We start from the raw sequence: 26,533 nt of genomic DNA on the forward strand, positions 1-26,533 counted from the left end.
TCTGAATTGACCCTGATTGGTCATTTTGACCCCGATTGGTCCCTGAATGACCAGTCAGAAAAATCATCCTCCGTTGCTACATCTGGGTCAGAATAAACGGTTGGATAAAACAGCCGTCTCTCCCATTCACTTCAATGGAAAAAGTAGTTTTTACTTGTATCGAAATTTAAATCGCTAGATTATTTAAAAAAAACAACTTTTTATTAGTTAAAAGGGCACTTGCAGTGTCTTGAGGGTGCAGCGTATTTTTACCCCCAAACTGGCAGAAATATGATCTGTACTTTCAAAACAAAGTCTGCTCGGCAGCAAACCACGACCCATTGCTACAACCGTTTATTTATTTATCTTAAAATGGTAAAAAGCGACACCTGCTACCCAGAGAGAATCACAGGAATACATTTCATCCCAAAACCAACGGTAAATCACGAAAAATGTCTGCTTTGGATTAGGGCTTGGCGATATATCGAGATTTTAATATATCGATATATTTTCAAATGCAATATGGTACGAGACAATATCGTTTATCGATTTAAAATGTTTTTATTTTTTTTTTTATGATTTTGATATAGCTTATTTTGTGACAAATTGACTTGAATGTTTTATTTGAGATTTGCACAAATGTTTTGTTATTTGCACAACTGTCAACCTCAGTGGAAAAGTCTGCCTGTTACTGTCTACATTGTATTAATTGCACAGTGTGTTTTAATTTAATTGTTGTGCAGGAAAGGGATATTTGTTTTATTTTATTCAAGAAGCATTTTTATTCTATATATGCAGGCAGTTTATTTTTATTTCTTTTGTTTTATACATTTTGATATTGTGCAGAAACCCCAATTATGGCACAGAAAAAATATCGATATATATATCGAGTATCGCCATTTAGCTAGAAAATATCGAGACATGACTTTTGGTCCATATCGCCCAGCCGTACTTTGGATAAAGCTATGAGGACGGCCGGACTCGCAGTTCAACCTGTACTATCAGCTAAACTAGTCAAAATATCTAGTTTTTGCCAAAAACTTAAAACTCGCTACATGGTACCTGAAGTGTTCCTTTTTTTTTTTTTTTTTTTTTAAATCTAGTTTCTGTTGATTTTATTTGGTCCAATAATTAGAAATAAAGTGACGCAAAACCCTGTTTTTACAATGGACATAGCAACGGGGGCGGGGCTTGACAAAGGGTCCATTGACTAAATGATAGTAATGAAACAGTTGATCGTAGTGAAAGTACTTTTTTAATGCATCAAGGCCAGGGCGGGTTGTAAAGTCAAGGTCCTTCCAACGTGCAACGGTTGTGTGGGCTTTTCTTTTATTTCCTCCCATAAAACCTGACTTGAGCGAGAGCAACCAACGGGCTGCACGCCAGGCCGGGTTGGTGGATACGAGCGATGCTGGAGCTGCTGGTCGGCCCAGGGATATTTCTGGTGAAAAGGTTGTAACTAGTGATCCGCTGAAGGAAAAATAAACCCAAGAAGTTAGAATAGAACCACAGTTTCTCTTATTTTTGTCTTTTTCTCCAGAAAGTGCAGCAGACTCGTGTCTAATAATACCAACGGAGGGAAAAGTTGAGTTATGAAGGTCTTGGTCTCTGAAGGACTCGTCCTCCGTTCCTGTGACACATTAACCGCCCGTCTGGCCGCCCGGTCAGAAACCACACACTCCCTCTCTCTTGACGCGCTCGGCCGCCTGTTGCCATGGCGCTGTGTGCCAACATCGCTCCCCAGCCAGCGCCGCTCGTCTGAACAGCCAGCGACTCCCGGCTGCAGCCTGCCAGCTCGTAACGTGTAAAAGTTCAGTTTCTGTTTTCATGTCAGTGTTTGTTTACGTGTCACTACGGGGACTTTTTATCTCGATCTTTCACGTGGCCTCGACCGCCCTGACCGGTACGAGGAGCCACATGTGAAACTCGAGGAAATGGAGTCGTTCTTCGTCTGATTCAAACATCTGATTATTGCGATGGAAGGAGCTGGAGGAGGGAGGTTTGGTGCTGATGCAGGGGTACGGGGGCGGTAGTGTGATGCTCGGCTTCTTCTCCTCAGCTGGGTCAGGGGTCGTCTAGATGAAACAAACTGTTCCACATATGTTCAGTTTTACTTTTATCAACTCTTAACTCCAGCACTTGGAGGAAGATGTTTGAGAATTAAACCAGGATGACGATGACTTGAGTCATTTTCACACCCAGCACGCACTGCAGGGCTGACACTTCCCAGAGATGCTCCACACGGATACGAGCTCTCTATCCATCTCTCTCTCTCCGGATGTCTTGATGAAACATTCCCAGCCTGCGACACTCCGCATCTGCTTTATTTCAAAAACCCCTTTTTTATATAACTCGTGTCTTTGAAAGCGGGAAACTTTGTCTGGGTCAGAAGAACCAGCGCTGCAATGATTCCTCGAGTACCTCCATTACAGGAAATGATCGAGGAATTTAAAAGCAGTGTTTAAGAATATTTTTTTTTAATTTTTGATACGTTGAATACGTGTTTTTTTTTTTTTTTTTATGTTTCAGGAAATGTTAAGTTTAAAATTGTATTTACTTTTATTGGAAAATTTAGCAAACAGTTTACTAGTTTGCATAATATGTAAATAAATATCAATTCTCATAAAAGAAACAAATTGGTTGTTTTTAATCAAGTGCTCTGTCTTTTCTATTGTATATTTATAATTGGGCTTTAATAAAGCGAAAGTAAGTTTTATCTGATTAATGGATGGAATATTTCATAGATGGATAGATAGTTCTTTGTCATTATAACTTATGTACAACGAAATTAAAAGTGCTCTCCAGTCAGCGCATCATATATAAAAAAATAATACAATAAAATGTCATTTAAAATATAAACAAATAAAATAAATATATATATCTCTAGACACATTCACCCTTCCACATCAACACGCGGACCCCACAAGAACCTTCATCAGCATACAATCATTTTTGTTATTGCACATTAGCTTTTGTTTTTTTATTATTATTATTATTATAGAATATTTGATCACCAAAATATTGGATAGCTGCAGCCCTAGTCAGAACCAAAGTCGTGCTCGTTATGGCCCATTCACTCGTTATTTATCTGGGAGCAGGAGTGTTTATTAAACAGTAGCTGAGCTTTTTATGGATTATTTGCTCAGCAAACACAAATAAAAGAATGTGGCAGAATGGCGTCGAGTCCTGGTTTCTCTCGTCTCGGAGAATCCGGCGCCGCCGGCCGCGTCTCCTCGAGACGCCTGGGAACAACCTTGGCTTGACATTTTTGTCATGTTTGCCCTTTTTTTGTTTTTTTGTGTGTCATGACTCCGACACGCTTGCAAAACAAACCAGTTTCCGCTGAAACTGATACGGTGACTTTGTCCCATCGAGAGAGAGACACACACACACACACACACACACACACACGCGGGTGATTGATAACGCGCTCGCAGGAGCTTCCCAAGGTCGGCGAGCAGTGAGGCACATTCCACCTGTTGCCGTGGCAACGTCGGTAAACAAGGCTGTGGGAGAAGGGGGGGTGCGAGTGGCCGCGAGGAGGAAGTGTCACATGATTTCACACCCAGTCCCTTTTTTATGAGGCGTTCAGGTGCCATGAGGAAAAGTGTAGTGCCAGAAAGTTAAAGGATAATCGTAAATGGATGATTTTAATGCCGTTAGAGCAAAAGAACTTCACACTATATGGCTTTTATGACTATGAAACGTCATCTTGGAGCCCCGGATGTGTCTCAAAAGTCTGAAACTAAATAATTTCTTTGAAAGTTGGACGCGTTGAAGGCCTCGCTGGCTGTTGGCGTTGCTCTGGCGCTCCTAGAAACCTCCCCAGCTCTCTTCCTCTTGGAGAAACGTACCGTCCTCCAGGAGGGAAGGAAAAGAGGATCTGTACCGCGTTAATGGCTCGAGCTTTTGTCCTCTTCTTCATCTTCTTGGATCTTCTCGCCACTAAACTGATCCTCGTCCCTCCTCTCTGCCGTGTTGGATTCATGTTGGTCGTTTACGTCGTTACTTCCGGTTCTGGAGGATTTAAAGAGGCGTGAAAGACTTCCTCAGAACGTGTTTTTGGGAGGGAACAAAGGCTGTAACTGAGACTTTTAACGGCATAAAACCACTTCGGTTTTTATTTTTTGTCCTTTGGTAGATTCAGAAATGTAAGTCAGTCCTGTCGCTTGTAGGGCTGTTCGATTAATCGATTTTAAATCGTAATCGCGATTATGTAATTAGAACGATGTTAAAACGTGAAACTCGTAAAATCGATTTTTCCCTTTTTTTTTTTATTTAAAAAAAAAAAAATTTTTATTGGAAATATAACTTACTGTATGTTTGCAAGTGCTGATTTGCTGATTTTTTTTTTTTTTTCAGAGATAAAACTTTATATTTTATTATATTTTTTAAAACTTTTTTTCAACTTATTTTACAGAGTTTTGCACTTTATTCATTCATTTTGGGGCAAATGTTCAATAAAAAACAGCATATTTGAAATCATTTCTTTGCCTTTTGTCAATTCACAAAATAATCGTAATCGAAAATCGGATTTTGAGAGAAAAAAATCGAGATTTTATTTTTGGGCAAAATCGAACAGCCCTAGTCGCTTGTAAATATCACCATAATCTGCAACACGACTGCAGCGTTAAAGGCCTCGTTCCGGTCCGACTGAAGCAGAAAGCTGCACAAAAGCCTCCTCCAGCTGGTCAGCTTCAGGCCGTGAGCCGACTGTTTGCTGTTGAACTTGAGGGCGTTTTTTTGTTTTTCAGTTGTCACACAAACAAAAGATTTGTGGGTTTTTAAACCCGTCTTTGTGAGCTCGGCTCCCTCGGCAGCAGAGCCGTCAGAGAAACGGGCCTGTGTGTTTCTGCAGGACAGGTAACATGAGAGAAGACGGGATGTGCCCCCCCACCCTCCAGCAGAGAAAGCAGCTTTGTTGGGTCCAGGTTGGGCGCAGCAGTGTTTTCAGAGTAAATGTCATCGACTGTAAACTTCCTCTGAGAAACAAACGGCTCTTTATCAGCAGTTTGGTAACTTTCTTTTCTTTTTCCTCAAAGTTCATCAATCTTTCCAGCTAGTTTCTGTTCTGACCAGTCAAGGTTCACACAGAGGTCCTCGCTTGTAAAAGCGGTTGTAGCATCAATGGTGCTCAACTTAGTTAGGGCCCGAGCACCTTCAGTGCGAAGGCCCTATTGTATCTGTAGGAATTTTTTTTTTTTTTTTTCTTTTTCTTTTTCTTTTTCTTCTGACGAAAGGAGGGCCTTTTTGCCCCCCTAAACGTGCCCAAAAAGTCACCAAATTTTGCACCCAAGCCAGGCCTGGCGAAAAATTTTATATTTCATGGTTTGCATTAATGGGTGTGGCCTAATGGCTCAACAGCGCCCCCTTGAAAACTTTGTGCCTCAAGCCCCACAATACGGTTTGACGTACATGCACGAAAATCGCTACACACCTGTATCATGGCACAACTTAAAGAAAAGTCTCTTGGAGCCATGGCCGAAACCGAACAGGATGTCGGCCATTTTGAATGAATTGTGTCATTTTGGCGAAATTTATGCCATTCCTTCGGCAATTAATGCGACACCACGCATTACTTTTCTCTTTTAAAAGCGTTACCGTGGCGACGCTGGACGCCAAAAGGCGCACCCCCCCTTCATCTGATTGGTCCATATTTGATAGTTCTCCAAAAGTCACCAAATTTTGCACGCAAGCCAGGCTTGGCGATACATTTGATATTTCATGGTTTGCATTAATGGGCGTGGCCTAACGGCTCAACAGCGCCCCCTAGAATACTTTTCTCTGCCATAACTTTTGAATGGTTTGACATAGGAAGTTGTGGGTGGTGTCATCAGACTCGGTATTGAGTCCTTAAGCTTCGTTGGCCTTAATAGAATCGGGACAACCAATCAGAAGGGGCGGGGCGCCCCTTCTGATTGGTTGTCCCGATTTTCTACTATAACTTTTGAATGGTTTGACATAGTGTCGTCTGTCGTGGGTGTTGTCATTTCTGATATGCTTATGGGGGACGGTGGCTTTGAGTGCGAGGGCCCGTTCATCGCTGCTTGCAGCTTTAATTTTCTTTATTTTTTTGAAATTTCTTTCTTTTTTTAATACTTTTTTTTTAATATATATACTTTTTATTATTTATTTTTTATATATATATTTTAAATTATTGTATTTATATTTACATTTTAATTTTTTATTTTTTTTTTAAATATATACTTTTAAGTTATATTTTTTTTATATATACCGGTATGTATACTTAAATTTTTTTTTTCTTTTTCTTTTTTATATAAAGTGATTGTTTACATAGTGTGTCAAATTCACAGAAAATTTTATCTCTTTATTACAACATGAAGACCCTCGCTCATAACTTTTGTTTTTTTTTGGTAAAATATGCTCCACTTTCTTCCTAAAACAGGTAAACGTTTAAATATTTGAGCCGTGTGGCCCGAGCTTCCCCTCTGCTGCTCTGGATTCTGGGCTGCTTAAGAGATTTCATGCAGGAGCAGCTGACTGAGCTTTCCAAGCCCAAATAATGCCCCGAATAAAACCCCAAATCCTGACGAGTTGTAGGAAAGAAGTCGAGAGGAGATTTGAACGAGCTCTTCCCCCTCTGGGTAATCTACGATCTCTGGGACATAAACACGTGGCCACGTCTGACTAAAAGTCGTCAGACCTGTCAGAGGTGAAGCTTTATGGAGTAAACAAGACCAGACTGTCTTCAGTCTTTTATGCAAATCTTAGTCTGTCATGACGGGGAACAAAAAGCAGGAAGCGGCACTTGCATCATCGGTCTTTGTCTGGCTTGTCATCACCGGTCGGCCTGGAGGAGGATGGTGATGATGCTGCTTCTATTGTGAACTCTGTTTGTGTCAGTGAGGAATTTCACCACCTCACACACTGTTCAAAGTAGGTAATTGGGATGATGAACATCACACGGATGGATGGATGGATGGATGGATGGATGGAGGGGGGAAGGATGGAGGAGGTGGGACGTTACTGGTCCTGATGAAAGTAGCTGAAGCAGTCGATTCAGAAACATAAAATAACTTGTCTTGTTGTACGAAGTAAACCTTATGGGTTCCCAAAGCAGTGATTGACGCTCTGTTTTTTTAAGGTGGTTTCATCATCTCCTCCCGTTCCTGGAGTTATAATAACCGATATCTAACCCTCGTTCAGAGTCGTGACGGTGAAGCCGGTTACACACTGACCTCAGTGATCGATTCCCTGGACCTCAGTGGTGTTTTATAGTCCACTAAAGGAGTTGATCGTCCAGTATTATTGAGGTGGAACCTCGCCCGTCCACCCTGATAACTAAGGACTGTCGTTACCGGACTGGTTCAGAACTTGGTGCAGTAAAATAATGCTGAGATTGAGCCTCCTGCAGACTGGGTGGTCTACAAACATATTTCCTTCATCTTAAAATCAGGTTTTTTTTGTTTTTTTTTTGTTTAAATTAAAATCAGATTTTTTAAAAATTAAAATCAGATTTTTTTAAAAATTAAATCAGATAAAAAAAAAAGATTCAGATTTTTTTTTTAAATTAAAATCAGATTTTTTGAAATTAAAATCAGATTTGAAAAAAAATAAATCAGATAAAGTTTTGTTTATAGATTTAATTTAAATAAAAAATCTGAATAGAAAAAATTAAAATCAGGTTGTTTTTCAATTAAAATCAGATTTAATTTTCTTTATCAGATTTAAAAAAAAAAAAAGTTTTTTTTTAAATTAAAAACAGATTTTTAAAAATTAAAATCAGATAAAAATAAACTTTTTTTTTTTAATATAGATTCAATTTAAAAAAAAAAATCAGATTAGGAAAAAAATTAAAATCAGCAGAACATTGAAAGAAATTTGAGCGTTGCTGCACGAGAAGCTGTCCTGTGGCCCTTAGGTTCCAGACATCAGGTGCTGGTAAAGATGCCCAACCCAGTTCGTCTTGCACTTCTTTCCCACCAATGTCACTTGATTTTTCTCAGGAAGACACTTTTTGATAAGACTAATAACACGTCTGATTTGTACCGTTTATTTCTCTCCTCCTCTTCTTCTTCCTCGCCACATGGCAGCTCTGCTCCTGATGACATCATAGCGGGTGAGGTCATGTGGGGCTGAACACTGCCGGTTGTGTTTGTGCAGCTCGACGTCATGCCAGATGTTTGTGTGTTAATGACAGGGCAGCATCGAGGGGTAACCGAGCTCTTTCTTTTCCAAACGTGCCTCCGACTCGTCGTCCCTGCAGTGGATTTATCACTCGTGTGATGAAATCTGAGGTTTAAGCTCTTTCTGCAGCCGTTTATCTGCCCTTCTTTAGCAGTCTGATCCTTTTTTATCCGCTGACGTTTTCTGGGCTCGGAGCGGCACCAGTCGCCCGGCTCCGGTACTCCGGCCTCCGTCAGCCTCGTCTGAACTTCCAGGTGGGAGGTTCGACTCCCAGCCCTCGCCAGCCTCCCTGGTGGGTTCTCGGTGTTGTTCTTGGTTTGTTCACCTCAGCAGCTTCTGAAAGGACTTTGGGAATGAGTTTCCCTCCAGACTTTGATGTTCCTCTCACTTCATGTCTGCAGCTGCTTGTGTTTGAACCCAAACCAGATTACAGAGGCTCGGAGACAGAATGACAAACTCTTAAACTGAAATTAAAGACGTTTGAAAGGCCGTTAAAAGAACCTCTGTCTATAATCTGGACCTCCTCTGAGATATTGATTCACAGGTCATGTGACTTCTTCTTTGTTGAAGCTCATGCAGTGATGTCATGAGTGGGTGACATCAGTTTGGGAGTGCCGTCGTGATATTCTGTTAAAAATCTGCTCTTGTGGCAGAAATATGTGAAGTTTGAAAGTTATTCTGAAGACTCTCAAACGTTTGGCTTCATGACTTTTTTTAAAGTGAGAATAAGAAGTAAAGTTGGACGTCAGATGTTGTCACTGGTTTGTGTGCCGGGTTGCTTTTCTGTGCTTATTGAACCTTTTGAAGGAATTTGAGTCCATGTGTCCGTTCCTCAGCGACCCGGTGACCTCTGACCTCTGCATCCTGCAGCAGCGTTAAATCATTCTTGTTTAAAGACGGGAAACCTCAACTCAAGATCTGATTAAAGCAGCATGAAGAAACAAGTGTCTGTTTATTTTTAATCCCATTACTGTTGTTTACCCCAACAGCTGATTTAATTAGCTAAATAATTTCACGGTAATTTAATTATAATTCAGCTTACGTTTAACTTTTGTCCAGATAAAAGAGATTTTTTTTTTTGTTCTCCTGCAACCTCCTTTTTTTTTTAATAAAACATTTACAGTGTAATTATTTCAAGTGTACCTGTTTTATTGTCTAATAGTATTCTTTCAAGATAACTATAAACACATTTTTCAAAAAACACAAATGTCTCCCATCAATCAAAAACTTGTCCCTAATACTCAATGGTGGTTTTAGTCTCTTGGGGGCCCTGGGCAAAAATTCATAAGGGGCCCCTCCACCTTATTTCTCTGCTTTTCTTTTTTCTTTTTTTTTTTTACTTTTATTTTCTATTTTTTATTTAAAAACAATTTTATAGTAAATATCTGATAGGGGTGGGTTAAAAATATCGATATATCGATATTTCATCGATATACATGTGTAGGAACTATTATCGATACATAAATCCAAGTATCGATTTAAATTATTTATTTATTTTTTTTTTTTTAATCCCGATTCCCCCTCGTATCGTATCGGGAGGTCAGTGATGATACCCAGCTCTAATATCTGACACTAACAGAAAATGTGAAAGAGCCTTTTTAAATGATCCACATTTATATTGGTTCAAATTAAAATATATAATATACACTGCTTTACAATTATTTCCATCCACCACCCTGGTGGCCCTTTAACATTTTTTTTTTTTTTTTAATTTCTTGCCAATGAACTCCATAACTCAGCATTTTTAACTTTGCGGTTAAGTTTAACTGAACACAGCTTTAATTTGATGGCTGAACGGGTTTTCTCAAAGAAATATATATTTTTTAAACTGACATTCAAGGGTTTGCTAATCGTAAATTGTTACTAATCAAAGTTCGTCATCCCTCGTGGGCTCTAAGCATTTCTCTAGTATGCCAGTTGGCAAGCAGCGCCTCTGATTGTGCTAGCAGTGTCAAAGCATAAATTTAAAAAAAATATTTTTTTCATTCAGTCGTGTGCCCCTCCCTCTTCAGTCGCTTGTCTTTCATCTCCGTCCATTTGGTTCTTTTGTCTCTCCCTCCGTAGTCTTACTGTTTTGGGTTTTTTTCCTTCAGGTTAGGGTTTAAGGACAAACAAAAGCCCAACAGTTGACGTGCAGTCGATCTAAGTGCTCTGTAAACAACGATCCCTGTAATCACGCTGATCCACTAGTCTGAGGAGAGATTACCTCACCGATGTGGTCGACTTCTTCTGATGCTCGGATACCTTTAGTTCTGTTTCACAGACTGTTTGTAACTGATCTCACAAGTTTCTAAAGACTTGTGTGTGAACGGATGTTAACTGTGGTGGATGTAATGAATAAAGTGTGTGTGTGTGTTGGGAGGGCTTTTGTTCCTCTGCCACTGTCAATTTGTCCTTGGCGTCGGGTGATTTTCGGGGGGTTGGTGGGAAGGGCGCCGTGACCTCACCGCTGAGGAATCTGCGTGCACAAAAGCTGAAGCGTTGAGCGTGTGCAGCCTCTCATCCTGTTTACCGCTGCAGGTACCTCCTGCTGCTCTGTGCAAGTGACTTTTCTGGTTTCAGTCAGTCTCAGTCCTGTGATGCTTCTCATGGGGGGGGTTGTTTTCTACCACAACATTACATTATCCACAGAAACGATGCCACTCAAGACGCGTGGAGCCCGTAATTATGCCCGATGTGAGGGTGTACGCACAAACACGCCACGTAACATAAATAACAGACTTTACAACGTGTGTGGTTGTTTTTTTTTATTTTTTTTTTATGTTTAAAACCCCAAATTTGAAGAATCTGCATCTTTTTTTTGAATATATTGATTCATGATCGTGTAACTGGAAACTGCCTGAAGTTATTCACGGGGGGCGACTATTTCCTTTCAATCCTAACAGGATGCACGAATCACGTTAACCATGACGGTGTTTAAAAAACACAACAAAGGTGATGATAAAAACACATTTCTGGGGAAAGAGTCCGACCGTGTGTTCAAAAGTTAGGAGGAACTGATCTGATCCAAATTCAACAGTGTTTATTGTACAAAATAAAAAGATAAAGATGCACTTTATTGTTCCCGTGACTGGGAAGTTGTTAAAGGATCTGAGCTTCTTCAGGACGGAGTCTCTCATGGGCTTGTGAGTCTGCACCGACTAGACCTCAGACGACCACGGCATGGCTAACACGTTTATACTGTAGGTGGAGAAGGTTTAGACCTGGCTCGTCCCTTCCTCCATCAGGTACCGCCAAAGAGAAGAAACTACAACTCCCAGCCTCCTCTTGGTCTCTCACATCTCCTGCAGCGCAACTGGAGAGAAACTTATCAGCTACATGTGTGATACAGAAACGACGATGACTAAGTGCAGAAAGATGAGGAATAATATTCAGACATGAAATATACAACTTACTGAGCAAATAACTAAACAATAAACCAAAGAACACAGACCCCAAAAGGAGCACTGGTCTTATTTGACAGAAATCTAGAATATATTTTGTAGTATTTCCTTTTTTTTTTTTAAACTTTTTTTATTCTTCTATGTTTCTTTTCTTTTTCTTTACTTCCTCTTTTGCTTTTAATTTTTGTCTTGTATATGTATATTATGCGTCGGACCCCAGGAAGAATAGCTGCAGTTTTGCTGCAGCTTTCTTCCAAATAAAACCACAACCCCCCCCGCGCGATTTCGACATTGACGTGTCGTAGTTGAATCAAACTTGTCAAACATCTTTTTGGAAGATAAACAGTGAGCGCCAAATCTAACCCTTTATCTTTTTTTATTTGGATCCAGGTTTGAGCACTTTTCCACAAGTTGACGTTTTGTCTGCACATTTGTGACAAATGTGTTAAATTTCAGAAAGTGTTGGACATGACTGGTCAGATGTAAGAACGATTTTATGTTAGACGTGTCTCCAAAACCTCTTTCTTACGGCTGCCGGTCGGTTTAGGAAGCTTATTGATCCGGCGGGCTGATCGGGTCGTCTGAGGACTGAAGCGCTGAACTGCAGGACTTCAGGTGGCGGTTGTTTAGATGACATCAGGGTGATGGTTCGCCGCGGGCATCACTTGTTTTGTACGACTCTGCAGTAAATTGCCGGGTAGGAAGCTGAGCACGTGCAGAAGAACAGCTGTCGCACATGAAACGGGAGTCGTGAGACTGATCTTGGAATGGGCTGATTTGTAAGAAGGCAGATCAGTTGACTTATAAATCCCTGATCAAAGGATCTATTTGGTTGATTTGTCTGATCATTATTTCTGATTTTAACTAGTTTTTCAGTAGAAAAGCTGCATGGTGACCCTGTTAAAAGATGACTGATGTTAACTGGTGCAAAGTTGTTTTTGATGGAAATCCACATCTTTTGCTTTCCGTCTTAACCCCCCCTCCCAATGATAATAACTTAACCCACAACAAATGCTGATACTAACAATCTGAAGCTGTGAGACTACAATGGTAAAGATGATCTGAGCTACAGGAGTCCCTCAGGGTTCCATTTGGGGGCCTGTTTCGTTGTTTTTGGATTTTTGTCCCTATGTTTCTCTGTTCATATTTTTTCCTCCCCTAATTTTTAAACCTTTTTTACAATGGAAGTACTTATAAGCATTGGAGTAAATTGGCTCCACCCCTGATCTTTGGATCCGTTTGATTCTTGATTTGTTCGATCGTAATTACTTAATTTAACTCTTTCAGTAGAAAATCTGTTAAAGATCTCATCTTTTGCATTCAAACCCCCCTTAATTCCTTCCCCAAATGGCTCTTAACCATCCCTAATTCATATCAAACATTAAACAAATGCTGATATTAACTATTAACAATCTGAGGTTGTGAGTGTATAACGGTGAAGCCGGTCTGAGCTACAGGAGTCCCTCAGGGTTCCATTTGGGGGCCTGTTTCGTTGTTGGATTTTTGTCCCCATGCTTCTCTGTTCATATTTTTTCCTCCCCTAAACTGATGTATTAAACCTTTTTACAATGGAAGTACTTATCCAGAAGACTGTTCGGCCGTCCCGTTGACGTCAACGCGGTAACTCCTGGAGGCCGTGTTTGTGGTTTAAACACACGACTGGTAGATGTAGGTGTACGTCTGTATCTTTGAGGGGTTTTTTAGTCGTGAGCTGTCGATCTTTGTCATGAATCTGAACCCGCTGGATGTCAGCTCATTTGTTCAGCTCGGTATTGCCGGGCAGGTGCAGTGTTTTTGGCGTCTGTTGCATTACGCAACTTCCTGAGCTAATGACGGGAGGGTGTGCCGCGCTGATAAGAGAAGCATTTTGTTCCAACTCATTTCACCTTTGCACACACCCATATTTTTCCTTCTGCTTTCTCCTTTTACGCATCCAGCCTTTCGATATGAATTTGGAAACTCCCCAGGAAGCATTTCTGTTTGTGACCTCGTTCCCATGGTGGTTGTTGTGTCTCCACGGCAACGCGGAAACAAATCGGCAGGTATTGGCAGGAACGGCGGCTCCAGGAGAGGCTCCAATGCCGTTTTATCTGACACGGATCTGGGCTGAATCAAATGAGGGCGTGTCTGACTGGATCTGAGGGTGGGGGGGGGGGTCAAGGTGAACCTCTTGTGAGCTATTAATGGTTGTAACGCATTAAAGTCAGTGTAAAAGTGAAAGACGGAGGCTCTCGGAGGAGCAACCCAGTGCAGCATTCGTAACAGCTTCTGCAAACACACAAGCTGCTGCAAACAAATCTGGACGTACGAAGCTCACGTGCACAAGATTAAACACTCGGCCCTCGTGAACATTTGGCTGCCATGGCGACTGCCTCGTTCCCCTCGCATGCATGTTAATGGGTCCAATCTTCAAAATTAACAACCGTTTGCACCTTTTAGGCTCCTTTTTTTGCCGACTCTGCAGTTTTATCAGAATCTGAATAGTTTTGAACCCTGAAAGGTGGAACCGAGAGAAAATGTCAGGTTTTGGAGCCGTACAGCAAACGTTTAATCCCCCCAGAGCTGAGCTCAGTCCCGGTTTTTGCTGGTACCAACACGTGCAGACTGTCCCTAGATGTGACGGAGCGTCGGAGCAGGACGCTGTGCACATCGAATGTGAAATGAGGCGTAAAGAACTAGGCCTGTGTTGAAAAAATTGATTTCCCAATTCTAAAGATCGAAGATTTTCTCATTTATTTATATATATATATATATTTTTTTTCATCATTACATTACAACTTTCGGTTATTTTTTTGTTTATCCCCAAAAAAGGAATGTTTTGTTGGACACGAGAATAACTGGTGCCATGTTTTTGCCTTTTTAAATATGTTTAAAGGTATGAAAACATTAAAGTTTTAGGTTATAATTGCATAAATTGTCTATATTTCATTACTTTATATACTGTCTTGGGGTAACATTTGCAAAAAATGCTAAAAAACCAAATGCTCAAAAATTAAAAACCAAAATAGACCGAAAATGGAACAAATAAAAACGGAATGTGGGAAAAAATAAAACCGATTTCATCCGTCTCTGTTTCCTCCCTGGATCTGTTTGGTAATTCTGACCCACATGATGTTTCTGAAAGCAGTTCTATCAGCATTCTGGGAGCTGATTGGTCGTTACAGCATCATTAGCTGCAATACTTGCTGTTTAATCTCAATATAATACTAGTAGTAATATTTTGCATAACTACAGTCATATAATTCATGCAACAGCTCAAAAAACAGTTTTGATAACACTAACCCAAATCAATATCGAAATCGAATCAAATCTTGATAATCAATTCTGAATCTTACGAATCGGAATCGAATCGATTCTTGACATTTGAATCGATCCCCAGCCCTAGAAAGAACACAGACGGCTGAAGGAGAGACGAGAGGACAAATGGAAGAGGAAAGGTTATAGGAAGAAGGGACTAAAGGGGGGCAGCGAGGTCCTCCAAACGGCCCGGTTAGACCTGAGAGGAGCATGATGGGGTCGGAGGATCTCCCACAATCACATCCGCTGAGCTCATCACGGGCGGCGGCCCAAGTTGGCTCGCAGCGCCGTGCTGATGTCAGCGGAGGAACCTTGAAGGTGCGCCTCGCCTTCAGCGCGAAGCAGAACTATTGTGAAATGCTGATCAGTGGTTTCAAACTTCTGTCAGTGTGTGTCTGTGTGTAACTCGCCTCCCACACACACTGCAGCTCAGACATGTTTAATGCAACATCACAGATGATTCACTGAGCGTCGGGAGACAAACGCTGCATCAGAGACGTGAAGTGTATTCAGTGACTGTTTATCTGAGGATGAGGCGGCGGTGACTCACGACTTTATGGAATGACGGTCATGTTTATTTAAAAAAACAAAGTAGCATTGATCAACTAAGACGAGATCGAGATCTGATACTTTTATCAGATTTGATTTGATATCTTTTATTTCGAACATAAGCACAAAATAAATAAATAAAACAGCAGCAACAATAAATTAATATCATAAAAAAGAACAATAATAATCACTAAATAATAATAAATGTACCTTCCTAAACCAAGAAAAGGAGAATGAATAAATGGCAAATGTGTCAGGTGACTCACGGCTTTATGGAAATGATTTTTTTTTTTTTTTTTTTTTTTTTTTTTTTTTTTTAATATAAACAAAAGTAGCATTGATCAACTGATACTTTCAGATTTGACTTGATACTTTTATTTCAAACATAATTACAAACAAAAAATAAATAAAACAGAACAATACATCAAGAACATAAAAAACAAAGTAAACAAGAATTAATAAATATAATGGCAAATGTGTCATGCTTGAAAAAGGAGTACAGTAGATTAAAGGTGATATTTACACGTTTACACCGAGGCATGCTGGGTAACTAGAAACAATAAGTTAGATTTTAATGCTTTTTAAAAAAAAAATATTTTTTTATTTATATATTTATATTTGCCCTTAATTTATGTGTTAATTTTTGCATTGTTATACCTAATAATATGGGCATTACTTTTTTGTTTTGTATTTGCTTTTTGTTATTACATTTATCTATTCATTTGTTATGTATAGGTGTTTTTTTTTTTTAAATATCATATACATGCACCATGTTTTTTCAGAAAAAGGAAAAAAGAAATAAAAATTTGATCACAAAAAAGATTTTAATGCTTTAAAGTCTAATATTGTGAGTAATGTGGTCACATAAAGAAGAATAAGGGTGTTTTGGGCCTGTGACATCACAACATCACAACTGCTGTTCGTAGCTGGCGTTAAAAGCTGGAACTTGAAGTCGTTCCGGCCGCCACAAAACGACGGCACGGTGTCACTTCGGATCGAAATATTCGGTGCCAACACAAGCGGCTATTGTCCTCATTTACCAGCCGGCTATAAAAAGATGCTTGCGTCCTTGTGCGTGCACAATATAATTGAGTCTTGTTATGTAACTTTCAGACGTGATCGGAGGAGTTGGTTCCAGTTTGAAACATCTTCTTAACCACTTTCAGCCTCATCGGATACGACGCTACGATATTTCTGGTTGAAATGAAACATTGGAAATTATTAGTGTCCATGAATATTTACAAAACTGTTTTTTGTTTCTTTTTAAACTGTTAAATGTTGAAAAGAAACGAGATGAAAATGATTTGTCTACTTCAATCTGACCTCAATGTGCTGCAAACGTAGATTAGCCAAAGTGTGTGTGTGTGTGTGTGTGTGTGTGTGTGTGTGTGTGTGTGTGTGTGTGTGTGTGTGTGTGTGTGGGCCCGGTACCAGCTGGTACTGTAAAGTCTGATTAATGAAAACATTATCCAGCAGTTCTCCTCTGCTGAGCTGAAGTATAATATTTATGTCTCTCCATGGCTGCCAGCAGATTTTTTTTTATTTACATTTTAAGTATTTTAGTTTTTTAAATCCACGTCTGGCGTTGAACCCTGCGGTCTGATCCGTCGCAGACGCCAGTGGATCCGACGGTCACATTATCTCATGCTGTAATCGTCTGGTTCTTCATCCTGTTAAGTCACGTTGAAGGTTGAAGTGTTGAGCTGGTTGTTTGTGGCGATGACAGGTGCTTTAGCTCTGTTTTTAAGGCTTTAATCACTCGTTTTTTAGAGCAAAATGCAAACCAGCCTCCTGTTTTCCAGCTCGGAGCAATTCAGGGAAAATAAAATTAAGCTGAGAGGTGAAACTGCATGAAAGGCTGATCAATGATTGCTGAAAGGAGCGATGCAGGAGAAGGTGACGTCACCAACGTGTCGGGTTTTGTTTAAATTGTTTAGTTTTTTTTTAAATTTGGATCAAAACCATCCCCTGACTAGGAATGGGTGATATTTTACCGTTCACGATAAACCGTCAAAAAAAATTCCCCACGATAAGAATTTGTATCTCACGGTAAAAACGATAAATTCCTGTTGATGCCGTTTTTGTGTAAAGCTGATTTATGGTTCTGTGTGGAAGGAAGGAAGGAAGGAAGGAAGGAAGGAAGGAAGGAAGGAAGGAAGGAAGGAAGGAAGGAAGGAAGGAAGGAAGGAAGGAAGGAAGGAAGGAAGGAAGGAAGGAAGGAAGGAAGGAAGGAAGGAAGGAAGGAAGGAAGGAAGGAAGGAAGGAAGGAAGGAAGGAAGGAAGGAAGGAAGGAAGGAAGGAAGGAAGGAAGGAAGGAAGGAAGGAAGGAAGGAAGGAAGGAAGGAAGGAAGGAAGGAAGGAAGGAAGGAAGGAAGGAAGGAAGGAAGGAAGGAAGGAAGGAAGGAAGGAAGGAAGGAAGGAAGGAAGGAAGGAAGGAAGGAAGGAAGGAAGGAAGGAAGGAAGGAAGGAAGGAAGGAAGGAAGGAAGGAAGGAAGGAAGGAAGGAAGGAAGGAAGGAAGGAAGGAAGGAAGGAAGGAAGGAAGGAAGGAAGGAAGGAAGGAAGGAAGGAAGGAAGGAAGGAAGGAAGGAAGGAAGGAAGGAAGGAAGGAAGGAAGGAAGGAAGGAAGGAAGGAAGGAAGGAAATTCCCATTGACGTTTTTGTGTAACAAACATGGCGGATCTGAGAGCGAGATAGATTTATAGTTGAAAAGGTGGAGTTGAATTGGTATTTTTTTTATCGTTATCGGGATAAATGTCAGAAATTATCGTGATACATTTTTTAGTCCATACCGCCTATCCCTGACCCGAGGTTCTGTCCGTTTCCCTCCCGCAGACTCCAAAGCCATCGTGGATGGGAACCTGAAGCTGATCCTGGGTCTGGTCTGGACCCTGATCCTGCACTACTCCATTTCCATGCCCATGTGGGAGGGCGAGGATGAAGCGGTAACGGCCGGCGACGTTGATCCAGAAGCTCATCCAGAGGTCCAAACGAAGCTGATTTGTGTTGCTTTTTTTATGTTCAGTCAGAGACGAAGACGCCCAAGCAGCGGCTGCTGGGCTGGATTCAGCACAAAGTCCCCGACCTGCCCATCACCAACTTCAGCCAGGACTGGAGGAACGGGAGGGTTCTGGGAGCGCTGGTGGACAGCTGTGCCCCGGGTACGACGTCTCAGCGGGTTCATTAACGCAGCCCGGCTGCGCTTGTTTCTGTCAGCCTGTTTCAATTTTAGTCTAGTCTTTGGGTCAAGCCATCACTTTAGTTTTTATTAGTTTTAGTCACGTTCATTCTCCTTTTAGTCGTGTGAAGTTTCAGTCGACTAAAAGTCTGAGCATTTTAGTCAAAGATTATATTTAGCCAAACCCCTTTTACAATTGAAACAAGGTTATCTTATTATTATATTATTGTTACCTTATAGACTCAAGAATACATTCATTCCAGATACAGAAGACTCATTTGAGTTTAAGATGTTTCTTTTTCCACGGCGCATTCGGTTTTCTTTTCCACATCCATGTAGGAAAGTGTATCCAAAGATGGTTCTTCTTCTCCAGCCCCAAACTAGATCCCCGCGTTTCTCTGTCTTTGTTTTTAATGTACGTGAACCTAGAGCTCTGCGTTAACGGCATCAGCCTCTAAAGGCTGAGATATACTTGCAGTTCAGACCGCGTACGCATCATGGCCGCCACACGTATCCTGCGTTCATTTGGCGCGTCGACGTGCTCGTTCTTAAAAAGACACTGAACGCATACCCGACCTGCAGTTCTCGCTGTGGCCGCGAGTGGCGCTGGTCCCGGTCTGATACCAGCTGCCACAAGTGACGACGCGGAGGTCGCTGGCACCGTTTCCTTTGCAGAGATGCCGAGTTCAATGTTCTAATCCGCTACTGCTACTACCACTGCTATTAAATATTTAATCACTTTTCCAACTGTTGCTCTGCTTACTGCCCCCTATCGGTCACCGCCTGTAAGACGCGCTCTCCTCGTGTATACGACGCAAGCGACGTTGCAGTTGGTGGTGCATGCGAACGGACGCGAACGCAAACACCAACAGCAAGTATATCCCAGGCCTAACTCTGCAGCTGCATCTTCTGGATCTGATTCCCCGCTGCAGCGACTGGGATTGAGGACTAACGTCACCCAGAACTAAACCAGAGAAACTACTGAAAACATGGACATTAAACCAGAGAAACTACTGAAAACATGGACATTAAGGATCTTTGTTAGAACATTTCGTCTCGTTTTGGTCAACGAAAATGAATACACATTTTAGCAGAGTTTTTATTTTGTAATCTACATTTTAGTCTCGTTTTTATTCCTCTACGATATTGCATTATATATTTATCGTTATCGTCACATGACCAGCATGTTCGTTGCGTCTCGTTTTCCTCGGGTGATAAAGGTTCTTTGACGACAATATTTAGTCATAACTTTCGTTGAAGAAAGCATCTTTACGCTGCAGCTTCACTGTTCTCCTCTGCTGCAGGTTTGTGTCCGGACTGGGAGACCTGGGATCCAGTAAAACCGGTTGAGAATGCTACTGAAGCCATGCAGCTGGCTGACGACTGGCTCGGGATCCCGCAGGTCGGTATCCGTCTCCAAATGTGGATTTTTCTGTGAAAAGGAAGCATGAATATGGAGGAAAAAAAAAGGAAAATTTTTAGTTATTTATGGTTTTTAAATCGGGTTTAAAGGGACAAGGACCTCGTTTACAACCGCACCACAAGTCATCTGACACGAGTTTGTGATTATTGTAAAATCTGCCGGCCCGATGCAGGATTTTATTTATGGTTGATGTCAGAACTGAGATCAGCAGAATAAAACCTCGTCCCTGCAGCTGGCGGGACGATTGGAGCCAGAAATAGTAAAAGGAGCACATTGATGCTCGTGCCTGAAACCACAAGCATCGGCACTGTAATGGATTACTGAGTGAATAATGATACATGCAATAATAAATAAACTTATCAGAGCGATCTGATCCGTCTGGGTCGGCTGGGGCTGTTCAGACGGCTGGAAAACCGGAATGTAATGAAGGTTCTGTGTTTGTCTCTGTGTCTCTGTGTGTGTGTGTGTGTGTGTGTGTGTGTGTGTGCAGGTGATCGCCCCGGAGGAGATCATCGACCCCAGCGTGGACGAGCAGTCCGTGATGACCTACCTGTCCCAGTTCCCCAAAGCCAAACTGAAGCCCGGAGCGCCGCTCAAACCCAAACTCAACCCCAAGAAAGCCCGTGCATATGGACCCGGTGAGCTCTCACACACACACACACACACACACACACACACACATCCTCGGAGAAACCTCCGTGACCCACACATTAACGATGGTGATCGGCCCTGATGTCGTGCCAGCTATCAGACAGTTTTTAGGGGATTTCAGTGTCTCATCTAAGGCCCCGTTCACACGTATCAAAACGGTGGTGTTTTCATGTGTTTTGGCCGTTCGTTTACACGAAAACAAAGCTCAAAGTCACCAGTTTTCATTTCTGAAAACTCCGGCCAAAGTGGAGATTTGCAAAAACTCAGTCTTCACGTTTGCGTTTGACGGAGGGAAATGGACATTTAGTCTCCAGAACGTCACATTATGCGACAGAAACGTCACCAGCGTCATGTGTGCCACCTGTGTTTACAAATTTGTTTGGCCACTGTGATCATGATTTCCAGGATTCTCGTTACGCTGCCGCCTGTAGGTTTGTTTACTCATAGCACCCCTTAAAATCATATTTATGCAGGTTTGTGTAAATGATGGTATTTTTCAAAACGTAGAGGGGGAAATATCCGTTTTTGTAAATATGTCGCAGAAAGCTTGGTGTCTTTGACAAAGACATGTCATCAGAACAAACCTCCAAGCAGCTGACGAGGAACTGCTTCTACCATTTAAGGTAGAAACCTTAAATGGTAGAAACATCTCCATCTCTTCTCTTGTTTGGACGACTGCAACAGTTTGTTTTCTTGCCTAAAGAAGAAGGAAGCGTCTCGTCTTCAGCAAGTCCAGACCTCTGCAGCAGGGCTGCTGGCCTGCTCAAATAGGACTCACATCTTCACTGGTTCCCCCTCCTCCTAAAAATCATTTTAGCTTTAAAATCCTGGTCCTGACATTCAGAGCTCTGCATGGTCAGGCCCCCTCCTAGATCTAGAACCTACTACGCCCTTAAACTCCATCTCGGAGGTTGAGATCATGTGACCAGAGCCTGCAGATTGTCCCTTGTACCGGCTTTAAGACGCTAAGGAGATGGCCCCTTCCAGGCCGTCGCGTTTTTATCGTATTTCTACTTTTATTTTATGTTCATGTTATGGAGGTTTTATTCTTTGGGAAGCACCTTGTGAAATTCCGTTGTCTGTGCTAAAGGTGCTAAAGAAATAAACTTTACTTACTTACGATGCAACTATTTTTAAAAGCTGAATCAGAATCGTGGGCTGATGGGAACAATGTGAGGAAATGAGCTGAACAATGAGCCGGTGAGGTCGTCAGCAGCTGGGTCGAGCTGCAGAAACCACACAGACTCTAACAGAACCCTCTGGTCCAGCTCGTCTCAGCTCCTGCAGACCAACACGACCTAAACGTCTCGTTTTACAACTCTGACATCACAGGCTTTTATTTTGAAACTTTGAACCTGAGCTTTTAGTGTCTCATGTGACAAACGCCAGACTTGTTATGGAATATTTGAGGCGACTGAACACTTTTACATCAAGTTTGAAGGTTTGGTAGCTAATGATAGTATATCATAGTAATAATAATGAATATAATGAAAAAATAATGAACCATTTCTGTTAGAATCACAAAGAAAGCAGTGAAACGATGCGTCACCTCGACACGGATGCTGCATGTAGCTGCAGGCTTGTTTTATTTGATTTCTTCACAACGATGTGGACATTCCCACTATAACTTTCAAAGTGATTAAAAGTAATAAATACTGTTGGAGCTGCGATCAAAGCCCTGAAATTATATATCCAACCTTTTTGTTGGAGCTTTTCTCATCCTCCGGTGTCGCCATAAATCCAGCTCACGTCTGTCTGCACCTCAGAATGGTGTTTGCACGAGGTTTACTGATTTTGTGTGCAGGGATCGAGCCCACGGGGAACCGGGTGCTGCGTCCCGCCGTGTTCACCGTGGACACTTTCAGCGCCGGTCAGGGCCAGGTCACCGTCTACCTGGACCACCCAGACGGCACCAGAGAGGAGGTGTGGATCGGACCCTCTAAAAAAAGGCTTGATGATGATTTTTGTTTTAAAGTATTCAACTTTTAACTTTTTTTAATCTCGGTATGCGTTGATTAGCTGAAGGCGGAGCTGAATGAGGCCAAGAAGACGTACGGCGTCACCTACATCCCTCAAGTCATGGGAAATCACAAGGTGACGTAGCCGCTTCCTCAAAGCCGCGACGCTTGAAATGTTGTTGTAAAAAAATAAATAAATAAATAATGAAAAAATTAAATTAAAAATATATTTTTTTTTTTAAATTTTAAAATAATTTTTTTTTTTTTATTAAAAAAAAATTAAATGTTTTTTTATTTTTAAGGCTTTTGGGGGAAAATTTGCAGTTAAACTTTTTTTTTCTTCTTTTTTTAGGTGACAGTTTTGTTTGCAGGTCAGCAGATCCCCAAAAGTCCGTTTGAGGTGGATGTGGACAAAGCTCTGGGCGACGCCTCCAAAGTGACGGTGAAGGGTCCGGGCGTGGAGCCCGTGGGCAACATCGCCAACAAGCCCACCTACTTCGACATCTACACAGCCGGTCAGTCGGAATTATCATGATTTTATTTATTTTCACGGCCCTTTGAAGACTTTGGCCCAGTCCCAATCCCCCCCTAGTCCTACTTTTCAGCCCTACCCCTAAATTTTGCGCGTTCCCGTGAGGGTAGTGGTGTCCCAATTCCTCTTTGCATGTAGGACTAGTGGACATAACGAGGGCTAGTGGTTATCAATCTAGCCCTACAGAGAGAGGGATTTCAGATGCTGACTCGCTGACCGAGGGCTAGAGAAATTTCCCAGAATGCTTTACGTCATCATTTGAGGACTGAATCAAACAAAAAAACATAGCGGCCATTTCTCATTTTTGGTGAATAAAATCAATATTTTGAGTTAGTTCCTGCATAAAAATGCGTTTTGATTACATTTATAGCGAGAAATATATAACTTTCATAATATTCACTCAGTGAATGTACATAATCACTCGCTTGCTCGTTTTTTAAGAACTCGCCAGAATAAAGGCTGATTTATGGTTCCACGTTACACCAACGCAGAGCCTACGGCGTAGGCTCTGCGTCGACATAAATCGGCGGCGGCTCTTCTCATCCCCGAAAACATTGGAGCAAATTTCTTAACAGCCGTTATTTGGATAAACTGAGCTTGGGGATCTTAACGGTTACTTTTACGCCTGCAAAAATATTAAAACTTAATAAAGTGGCATATTAACAGCACTACAGCGGAAATTAAAACAGATTTTATCTCTGGGCTTCCTGATATGGTGTGACGTATGTGCAAACGTAACTACGCAGTCGCTTACGTACCCGAACGTAAACCACGCAGTGAAGTAACGAGTGGTGTCCCAATCCCTAGGGAAGATTACAAAGCCCTACCGCTGTGGCTTCATTTTGAGGGTGAAGTGGTAGTGGGTGAGGGCTAGTGGTAGAAAGTAGGGTGGACATTGGGATTGGCCCTTTTTCTAATCAAAGTTTCTTCTCTTTCTTCCTCGTCGACGAAGGCGCCGGCACCGGAGATGTGACGGCGATGATCCGAGACCCTCAGGGCCGCCAGAACAGCGTGGAGGTGATGATGGAGGATAAGGGCGACAGCATGTACCGCTGCACCTACAGGCCCACGCAGGCCGGGCCGCACACGGTCACGGTGACCTTTGGAGGCGTGGGAGTTCCCAGAAGCCCCTTCAGCGTCGACATCGGACCCGGTCGGTTGATCCGCTGCATCGTACTCTTCATTTACGCCGTCAGATGAAGCGGTCGCTGACTTATTTCCTCTGACAGCGTGCGCGCCGGGCGCCTGCAGGGCGACGGGTCGGGGGCTGCAGCCGTCGGGCCTGAGGGTGAGCCAGGTCGGGGACTTCAAGGTGGACACCAGGAACGCAGGAAGTGGAGAGCTGAAGGTCATCGTCAAAGGACCCAGTGAGTGAAAACAAAACTGCAGATCTTACCTGGTCGTTGGAGTCGAAATGTTGCTGAGCATCTTCACAACTACATATCTTTGATGGGTCCGGCCAATCACCATCAAGATGACATCATCGCTTCGTTCCTGTTACACGGTGTGACTGTACAGTCAGAGACGTTCAATAAACGTGACCCCCCACTACGGTTGGGTTCCTGTATCTGTGTCACGTGGGTTTCCCCACTGCCCCGCCCCTTTAGGAGACTAAAGTAGGTCCTGAGTCTATTGAGTCCTATGGGAAAAGTGGACGTGAGCACAGATTATTGCCAATTCCTTCGCCCCATAGTAACTTAAGTAAATATGGGACCCATTTTTCAAAAGCCGCAAACCTTCTGAACATTCTGACACCAAAATGGCAATTTTCAGACCGACAGATTAGGAGAAAATTAACTTTGTTTGAGACCTGTCTCTGTCTGAGCAACACACTCTCGCCAGATTTGGCTCTCATAGCTAATAATATAATATAATATAATAATAATACATAGCTCTCCTCTCTGGTGCTGATTCAGAGATTCAGAGTCGTCGGTCACTGCAGAACTGCCAAAGTCGTTTTCCCATCGGATAAAATGAAGTTTAAAACTAAAATAAAACTTGCTTCTTTGCTTAATAATTCGGTTATTGTTATTATTGAAGTCTTTTTGGAAGGGAAAAAAAATATTAGACTGATCCGATGATCTTGTACTGGGTGGCGACCACGCCCACTTAGGAGACAGGAAGTGGATACCATTTCATACCATTGGCAGTAACGGTAATGCGCTATCTCCTCTATAGAGTATCTTTGGTACAGTGTTGCTTGTTGCTTAGCAACCTCTAACCTGCGCCTTTTGAGTTTCACCAAAGATATGTTGTCGTGAAGATGCTCTCCTACTCATGATTTATGTGTGACATTTTGATTCGTGCTTTAAGCCCTGAACAAAGGATGAAGATGCACAAAGAAAAAAACACTTTTACGCGTTTTGATTTTCATCACGTCGGTGACGAATGCCTGTCACGCCTCATATACAGTTAGGTCTTTAAAATATTTGGATGTTGTTGGACTTTTACTCTGGTTATGAGTCGGCCGACTGGTTCAAGAGTTGCTCTTTAATGTGAAGTTCAGATATAACTGCACTGCGCTATCCCTCTTTCTTTCTCTTGCTATCCCTCTGTATATATAAATAATAATCTCTCTCTCTGTTTCAGTTTCATTCATGTGCTTGTGTCTCGGTCACGTTAATAAAAGCCGGTGATCCACAGCAGAACTTCTCACTGCCTCTCTGACAGGGATGATTCTGTCGCTGGATCCCCTCCAGACCTTCCCCATGTGTTTTTATTTTTCTTTCTTCCCTCCTTCACGTCTTTCCACGAGAGCTCTGCCTTTTTCAAGATGTTTTCACCCAAGTCTAATCTGGTCTTTGTAATCATAAACCTTGTGAACGGTTTGTGCCGCGTGGTGAAGCAGCTGTATTTCTGTGTTTTCTTTCCCTCCACATTTTTTCCTTTTTTTCCCATCCCCCAGAGATGGGGTTTTCTCAACCGTGGAAAAGATCTGTCAAACATCCATTATTGTCTTCTGTAAAAGTGCCAAACCATTGATTCGCCCGCCCGTAATTCTCTCAACATTTTGCTTTTTCGTTGGTCAGAACATGCCAAAGTTCATGCTTGAAATGAGGGAAACGTCCTCTTACCTGCTTTAATGGTGATGGTGTTTGTCTCATCCAGAGGGTGTTGAGGAGCCGGCGAAGCTGCTCTCCAGTCAGGACGGCGTCTTCTCCTACGAGTACCACCCCCACAGCCCCGGCAAATACACGGTCACCATCACCTGGGGGGGGCAGCACATCCCAAAGAGGTGAGGAGCAGAGCATTACCTCACCGGGTTGCCTCATCTCATATCAGGCCTTCGGATCTGCAGAGGCATGAACACGGAGTCGGGGTGTTTTTTTTAGTTCTGGGAATATAAATGTTAATTTCTGGAGGAGTGGAGGTTTCTGAGACGTCCAGATTTTATCCTGCAGAGCTTGAAAGTCGCTCACGTAACCCGAGCGTAGATA

At 42.1% G+C, this 26,533-nt stretch overlaps 1 protein-coding gene across 2 annotated transcripts in view; it reads left to right on the plus strand.

The window, feature by feature from the left end:
- Positions 1 to 26,533, plus strand: part of LOC133448285 (filamin-B-like) — a 73,495-nt gene that overhangs the window by 8,781 nt on the left and 38,181 nt on the right. For both annotated transcript variants that reach the window (XM_061726668.1, XM_061726669.1), the window contains exons 2-11: positions 18,190 to 18,299; positions 18,380 to 18,515; positions 19,837 to 19,934; positions 20,446 to 20,593; positions 22,411 to 22,529; positions 22,626 to 22,700; positions 22,917 to 23,079; positions 24,049 to 24,249; positions 24,326 to 24,463; positions 26,205 to 26,331. In XM_061726668.1, the coding sequence (XP_061582652.1) occupies positions 18,190 to 18,299; positions 18,380 to 18,515; positions 19,837 to 19,934; positions 20,446 to 20,593; positions 22,411 to 22,529; positions 22,626 to 22,700; positions 22,917 to 23,079; positions 24,049 to 24,249; positions 24,326 to 24,463; positions 26,205 to 26,331 (1,315 nt within the window). The remainder of the gene's footprint in view (positions 1 to 18,189; positions 18,300 to 18,379; positions 18,516 to 19,836; positions 19,935 to 20,445; positions 20,594 to 22,410; positions 22,530 to 22,625; positions 22,701 to 22,916; positions 23,080 to 24,048; positions 24,250 to 24,325; positions 24,464 to 26,204; positions 26,332 to 26,533) is intronic.

This window comes from Cololabis saira, chromosome 8, assembly GCF_033807715.1.
Source record: "Cololabis saira isolate AMF1-May2022 chromosome 8, fColSai1.1, whole genome shotgun sequence".
Lineage (NCBI taxonomy): Eukaryota > Metazoa > Chordata > Actinopteri > Beloniformes > Belonidae > Cololabis > Cololabis saira.